General features: G+C 41.7%; 1 protein-coding gene across 2 annotated transcripts in view; it reads left to right on the top strand.

Moving 5' to 3' along the window:
- Positions 1-4,644: 4,644 nt before the first annotated feature.
- hdac3 (histone deacetylase 3) overlaps positions 4,645-7,944 on the top strand; it is a 75,052-nt gene continuing 71,752 nt past the window's right edge. For both annotated transcript variants that reach the window (XM_039774226.1, XM_039774225.1), the window contains exons 1-2: positions 4,645-4,872; positions 5,775-5,857. In XM_039774226.1, coding sequence (XP_039630160.1) covers positions 4,818-4,872; positions 5,775-5,857 — 138 coding nt within the window. In that variant the 5' untranslated portion in view covers positions 4,645-4,817. The remainder of the gene's footprint in view (positions 4,873-5,774; positions 5,858-7,944) is intronic.

Genomic DNA, 7,944 nt, shown 5'->3' with positions numbered 1-7,944 from the left:
GTGGGGTCCCAAATGGTGAATCCTGGTGAGAAAGAAACTAACCAGAAAAACAATAAAGGAAGCTGAGCCTTCAGAGAAACTGCGCAGATGATACGAATCGTCCGGGTGGTCCGGCACACTGGGATTCAGAGAACCGCAACACAATAAAAGCCTTTGTTAAAGAGAACAAATGTCAAGTTCACTTCGGAGATCACATGCAAGAAGACGCCGAGGTCTGATCAGCCTTTCAGTCTTCAATGCTGGGCACTGTTAACATTTGAAAAGCCTTCAGATGCCGTTAAAGCGGGTACAGCTGGATTTTCTCCCAAAGACAGAATCCATCCATCCATTTTCCTAACGTGTTTATCCAGGATAAGGTCAGAGGGCAGCTGGGGGCCATTCCCAGTAGTCACTGGGTGCAAATCTGGAACACCACCTGGACAGGCCACCAGTCCACTGCAGGGTCACGGAAAGCATTTAGTCGTCCTCTACCTGTGCTACCCTTCTAAGGTGGGTTGAAATAGAAGAAGTCAATGTGGACCCCCACCTCCCGAGTTAACCTTTTGCGGTGCACCATCTACCGGGACGCATTTTGTAATGCATGTAGCAATAAAGTGCATTGCATTTGTCTTTTCAACAGACGGTGCATCACAAACATTTCATTGCTACAAATGGTTGTGATACGCCATCTGTTGGAATGATGGACACACAGCAACCAGACAACAGACCCTTTCATCATGCTGTGCTACCTTTTCAAATAGAGTGGAAGCCTAAGTAATCAAGGTAGACATCAGCCTTAATGTTCACAGTTGAATACATTTTGTAATGCATGTAGTAAGGAAATGCACTGCATTTACCTTTTCAACAGACGGCGCATCACAAACATTTGTATTAATAAAATGCATTACTACAAATGGTTGTGATGCACCATCTGTTGGAATGATGGACACATAGCAACCAGACAGACCCAAAGACACTTATCCTTTCATTACAGTGGACTAGCTGTGCTACCACTTCAAATAGAGTGAAAATCTAAGCCATCAACGTGGACCTCAGTGTTAACAATACAGTGCACCATCGGTTGGAATGCATTTTGTAATGCACGTAGTAAGAAAATGCACTGCATTTGCCTTTTCAACAGACGGTGGATCACAAACATTTGTATTAATAAAATGCATTACTGTACTACAAATGGCTGTGATGCTCCACTGGTTGGAATGCCAAAAGCAATGCATTTGTCATGATTTAATATGAGATTTGTAAAAGCAGTGTTAATGTTTGTGATACGCTGTATCAACCAGAGGGACCCACAGACACTTGTCCTTTCAATAAGGTGCACTAGCTGTTCTAGCCGTCCAAAATGGGTGCAAGTCTAAGTAATCAAGGCAGACAGCAGCCTTAATGTTCGCAGTGCGCCATCTACTGGAATGCATTTTCTAATGCATGTAGCAACAAAATGCATTGCATTTGCCTTTTCAACAGATGGTACATCACAAACATTTCATTGCTGCAAATGGATGTGATACGCCATCTGTTGGAATGATGGACACATAGCAACCAGACAGACCCACAGACACTTATCCTTTCATTATGGTGGCCTAGCTGTGCTACCATTTCAAATACAGTAGAGTAAAAATCTAAGCCATCAAAGTGGACCTCAGTGTTAACAATACAGTGCACCATCTGTTGGAATGCATTGTGTAATGCATATATTAAGGGAATGCATTGCATTTGCCTTTTCAACAGATGGCGCATCACAAACATTTGTATTAATAAAATGCATTACTACAAATGGTTGTGATGCGCCACCGGTTGGAATGCCAAAAGCAATGCATATGTTCTCTATTTTAATAGGAGATTTGTAAAAGCAGTGTTAATGTTTGTGATACACCGTATCAATCAGAGAGACCCACAGACACTTGTCCTTTCAATAAGGTGCACTAGCTGTTCTAGCCGTCCAAAATGGGTGCAAGTCTAAGTAATCAAGGCAGACAGCAGCCTTAATGTTCGCAGTGCGCCATCTACTGGAATGCATTTTGTAATGCATGTAGTAAGAAAATGCATTGCGTTTGTCATTCCAACAGATGGAGCATCACAAACATACACTGCATTACTACAAATATCTGTGATGTGTTACAGACACACTTACCTTTTTATTAAGGTGGATTCTAAGAATTGGATTATCCCAATTCTAGGGTTAGTGGGGCCTACGGTTACTTAACAAGCAAGCAAGAAAGACCATTTTTTTTCTGGAGAAATTCCAGGTGCCCCTGAACTCTGACGTTCCTTACTTTTTCTCCTGTTTGGAAAAAACAACACAAACGTGGGGGTAAAAATATATATATATATAAAACTAATAACGTAATGGAGTGAAAAATAAACAAACCAAAATTAAAAAGCAGCAGGTAACGGGGATACCAGAAATGAAAGTGCAACTCTCTGAAGACTGGCAGCCTGGTGGCAAGTCAGGGTAGCAAAAGGCTCAGCAGCGCTCGGCGTTTCGTAATCCTTTAAACAAACGCTGCCTGAGCCATAAGGTGACACAAGGGCGCGCTCATCTGTACATCCTGAAGAGTTCCATTCAAAAGATAAGCGACGTTAGTAAACACTGAGGCTCGAGATTAAATACACAAACTGTACTACATAAAAAAAATCATACAAAATTGGACTAGTTTAGTTTTTGTGGTATAAATAAACCTAAATCTTACACGGTGATGCTAAATTGTGTAGCCTTGTGTTGCTCATCGCCTACACGATAGCAGGTGTGAATATAAATTTGGGCAGGTGGTCTACCACTATGGCGGAGTGGTGGCTCTGAGGCTACGGATCTGCACTGGCAATCAGAAAGTTGCTGGTTCGAATCCCGTAAATGCCAAAAAAAAAAAGAAAGACTCTGCTCTGTTGGGCCTTAACCTGCAATTGCTGAGCGCTTTTAGTAGTGAGAAAAGCGCTATATAAATGCAAAGAATTATTATTATTACCCCCAAAACTGCTTGCTGTCCAAAAAAAAACTTAAGTGCACAATGTTCATCAAATACCCTTTATATTTTAATATAAAGCACAACATATACAACCTGAACACGTACATTAACTCCGTTACACATGCACAAGGAATGTGTGAATCAGCTTCTTTACACAGGAAGGTATTTCTGGAGTGGATTTCCAAAAATAGGGCGAGAAAAAAGAAGAATAGAGAAGAGCTTGATTTTCAGAGCAGAACACGAGCCTCGCAATCTTCCATGTTCTGCAATTCTTTATTACTGGAACTAAATTGTGGTGGCGGCGCAGTGGAAGCGCTGCTGCCTCCCAGTAAAGAGACCAGGGCTCACCTCCCGCGTCCTCCCTGCATGGTGTTTGCATGTTTTCTCCATCGGTTCTCCCCACCGACCAAAGTCAGGCTGGTTAGATGAACGGGCCTGATGTGTGTTAGGTGTGTGTTTGCTCCGTGATGGACTGGCACCCTGTCCAGGGTTTGTTCCTGCCTTGTGCTCGATGCTAGCTGCGATTGGCCTCAGCGCCGGTCTGGATTAAGGCACGTTAGAAAATGACCTGACCTGACGTGTAACTAAGTGGCCTTCTCGTTAGTCAGCTTCACTGGGTTACAAAGTGTCGAGGTCGCCATTATCTACTATGCGCTCGTATTTCGGTAGTCAACATGAGCTCAGCACTGCTGTAACTTTATCAGATGGTACATTTTAAGCTGTGTGTCCCTCCTCACGATTCTGAAAGACCACCGGACTGTTAAGAGTCAGGGCTATTGAATTAGATTGGCATGTCGATTGGCACGTGCGTATGGAACGCCATTTGTGCGAAAATGAGAGCAATAAAAACGGAATTGCGAATTAATTGTAATGAAAAAGCGCAATGATAAATGCAAACGAGTCATTCAGTTTTGAAAACCTTTCAACAATCTAACCGTATAGAAAAGGACGATTGACGGAGAGACGACAAACCAAGCTTTAGAGAGACCTTCTGAAATAAAACAATAATAATAATAAGAAGAAGAAGAAGAAATTTTGAAACGGGCCGTCCGGAAAAGTCCAACTATTAAATATAAACCGTCATTAATAAGAAGGTCATTATAACATAAACCCAGCAAAATTAAATGTACAATACTCATACTAAATGAAACAGCGAAGTAACACGAAAAGCTGGTAGTATTTAGTATCATCGAATATTGTGTTCTATTTTACAAAGTTTATTTATTGATGTACTTTAGTTTAAAACATAAAACCCGACTGTATTCTGTCTAAGAGAGAGACGAAGCCGTGCACGGAATAATAAATAAATAAAAGGTGTATCTGCGTTTATCTTAATCTTTTCACAAAAAATCCTTAAGAAAACACGAAACATATACTGAAAACGAACAAAACAGTAAACTAATTTAAATAAAGTCTATTACAAAAAAGAAAAGATCCGCCCCACCCGGGATGCCGACTACGCCCCTGAATAAGCAACATCGCTTTCTGTTTAGGGGGTTTCATAATACAAAAATGTCACATTCCGTTCGTCGTTCTCTCCCGTTAAACTGAACGCCAACCTTTAATGAAGACTTTCCACCTGCTGAGAATTTTGCAGCGCACCACAAAACTCGCACTAACGCCATTTCCCGAGCGCGTGTTTATGACGTCACGCAACTTCCGACGATTACTTGTGACGTAATGTAGTGCGCCTGCCCGCATTCAATATGGCGACTTGGGGTTGAATAGCAGCAGTTTCATCTGCTTTTCTGTAGATGTACATATGAATGTGTGTCCCCAAATAGTTTTTTTTTTTTATTTTTTAAAAAAAGCAACAGTTTTCCATTTCACGCTATATATCACTGCAGCCTGCTGAGAATGACGAATAGAACGGCATATTTTTACGATCCCGATGTAGGCAACTTCCATTACGGTAAATAAATGATGCAATTATGAATACCTCTTTTAAAGAGCTCGGGTTTATTTCATACCAGTAAGCGCATAAATACGTACATTTTATGGGTTTGATAGAGTATTATTAGACGTGAATGTGTGCAGATTGGTTCTACTTTTATTGCCGAGCCACTTCAGTCATAGGATGTTTTTAATCTTAGCGGAGATTTTCTCAAGAGCGGGATGCCTTTTCTGGTAGCGTTTTTTTTTTTAGTTACCCCGTTTAACTGACAGGGTGGCACAGTCGCGAGTGCTGCGGCAGCTGCTGGTCCACGGGCACCGCATCCTGGTTTCGAATTCCGCGCGGGTGGTTGTCGGCGTGCCGTCTCCTCCCACATCACCAAAGACGTGCGTGTTAACTCGTTTGGAGATTCGAGGGGGTCTTCGTGGTCGTGTGTGCCTGCACGGGTCCTTCCATCGTCTGAAGATGTTCGGTAGGCTCCGTCCTCCTGGGCACTGTAATGAGATCAGGTGGGTGGTGCAGCAGAAGGAGCCGCCTCGCTTCCAGGAGACCAGAGTTCATTTCCTGGGAACTCCCTACGTGGAATTTGCATGTTCTCCCCATGGGGTTTCTTTCGGTTGCTGTGATTTCCTCCCACAATCCGTTTCTATGCTGGTTTGGCGGATTGGTGTGTGTTTGTGTGTGTTCACCTTCCGGTGGACCGGCGTCCTGTCCAGGGGCTGTCCGTGTGTTGTGTCCTGAGCTTGCTGGGATAGACTAAAGCTTTCAGGATAAAGCTGGTTCGAAAAGTGAATGGACTTTGAGAACGTCAATGTAACTGTTACAATTTTGATCACATAAGGAACAGCCTGATTAATCATAATTTGCAGAAACTAAGTCAAAATAAGGATGTCAATAATAACAGTATTGTTGTTTTTAAGGTGCTGGACATCCCATGAAACCTCACCGCCTGTCTCTCACTCACAGTCTGGTATTGCACTATGGACTCTATAAGAAGATGATGGTATGTCCTTTCAGTTTGCTTTTGTAGGTACATATTGATCATAAAGTAAACTCCATTAGCAGCATTCATTAAATCATCTTTTTTAATTTAAAGCTTGTGTTTTAGCCACTTTTAAATCTCTGTGTATAAAATTCTAAGATCTGTCACATGATAACTCGAGAGCTACTGGGACTGGAGCAGCGGACTCCGACTCCGGTCCTGGAGGGTCACAGTGGCTGCAGGTTTTCATTCTTAGCCTTTTCTTAATAGGTGTCCTGTTTACGCTGCTAATTTACTCTTTTTAAATTAATTGTAATCGACTTGCTCTTGAAGACTCGGACCCCTAAATTGTTTCTTTTTTTCCTTAATTAGCAGGCAAGCACATAATAGTGAGATACAAAATGAGCCAAAACATGAGCAGCAAATGGTGTCCATCATACAATATGTGAAAATAAAGAAAGGTGAAAGTCTTAGGAATGTTGATCTGCTCAGGTCCCCTGTGCTCTTAGAAAAGAGAAATTCAACAATTTCAGAAATGTCTGCTGTGGCACAATGAGAGTAGCAGCAAGCCATGGAATTAAATTTAATGTGCGACAAGACTCTGTGCCTAATTAAGCAACTGGTTGAAGTTTGAGGCCCTGACTTAGTCTTCTGGTGGCTCACTCACTTCACATGTCATTTTTATTTGGGTGCCATTTAAAGGAAAGAAAGGAAGCAATTTGGAGGAGTGAGGAAGAAATTCCGGAGAACAAATCTTTAAAAAAAAAAAAAGAGGCAATTAAAATGAATTAAAAAGAAGTCAATTAGCAGCATAAACTGGTCACTGATTATGAACAAGGTTAGAATGAAAACCTGCAGCCACTGGGGCCCCCCAGGACGGGAGTTGGGGACTCCTGCTCTACAAGCTTCTCAAACTCCGGTTCTGGAGGGCTCCAGTGGCTGCAGGTTTTCATTCTGACCCTTTTCTTAATCAGTGACCTGCTTACACTGCCAAATAACTTCTTTTGAATTTATTTTATTTGACTTACTCTTGAAGACTCGGACCCCTTGTTTCTTTTTCTTTAATTAGCAGCCAAACAATAATGAGATACAAACTGAACCAAAACAGGACCAGCAGACTGTGACCATCATACAATATCTGAAAATAAAAAGGGCGGTGGTCTCAGGAATGTTGATCTGCTCAGGTCTCCAAAACATTTCACCAGCGCTCTTAGAAAAATTAAAGAAATAAATCAACAATTTTAAAAATGTCTGCTATTGTGCAATCAGAGCAGCAAGAAGCCATGGAATTAAAGAACAAGTTTAGCTAACGACAAGGCTTGGTGCCTCTTTAAGCAGCTGGTTGGAGTTTGAGGCCCTGACTTGGGTGGTCTTTTGTTGGCTCACTCACTTCACGTTTCATTTCTAATTTGGGTCCCACTTAAAGAAAGAAATGAAGAACGTACTAACCTCCAATTCCTGTCCTTCCTTTCCTTTCCCCAAATACCCAATCGCCACACAATCTCTGTAATAGACGTTCAGCCATCTGTTATCTTAGAACGCCGATTCTTCAAAACTTTTAAGGAACATTGAAATATCTTCGTAGTATGTGTTTAATTATTCTGTCCGTCTATCCTTCCAGTGTCGTACCAGCAAGAATACAGCGTGAGGCAGGAACAATACGTGAACGGAGCACCAGATAAATTGCTAGCGCTGCGGCACCGTGTCCTCACATGTTTAATTATTAACAATATAGATTATTTAAATGAAGTTAAAGTTCTATCTGTATAATATAATCTATTTTGCTGCATTTCATCTTAAAAATGATATCGTCATCATATGTAAATACAAGCTTTATAAAGTGGCTCAGGTTGTGCGATATTATACAGTAACTGTAGTGCAAGTTTACAGTGAGGTGGTTGTACTAATAAGTACTGACTGAGTGCGTTTAGAGCTCTTGGGATGAAACTTTCTGAACTGCGAGGTCCGTACAGGAAAGGCTCTGAAGCGTTTGTCATATGAGAGCAGTTCAAATAAACTGTGTGCATGGCTGAGGCAGCGTGTGCTTGATGCTGTATATCGATAATCTGCTCAGCTGCTGAGCTGTGATTCACACTCGGATACAGTGG

This window comes from Polypterus senegalus, chromosome 13, assembly GCF_016835505.1.
Source record: "Polypterus senegalus isolate Bchr_013 chromosome 13, ASM1683550v1, whole genome shotgun sequence".
Lineage (NCBI taxonomy): Eukaryota > Metazoa > Chordata > Cladistia > Polypteriformes > Polypteridae > Polypterus > Polypterus senegalus.
Note: the sequence above shows the minus strand (reverse complement) of the source record. Positions and strands in the feature narration are given on the sequence as shown.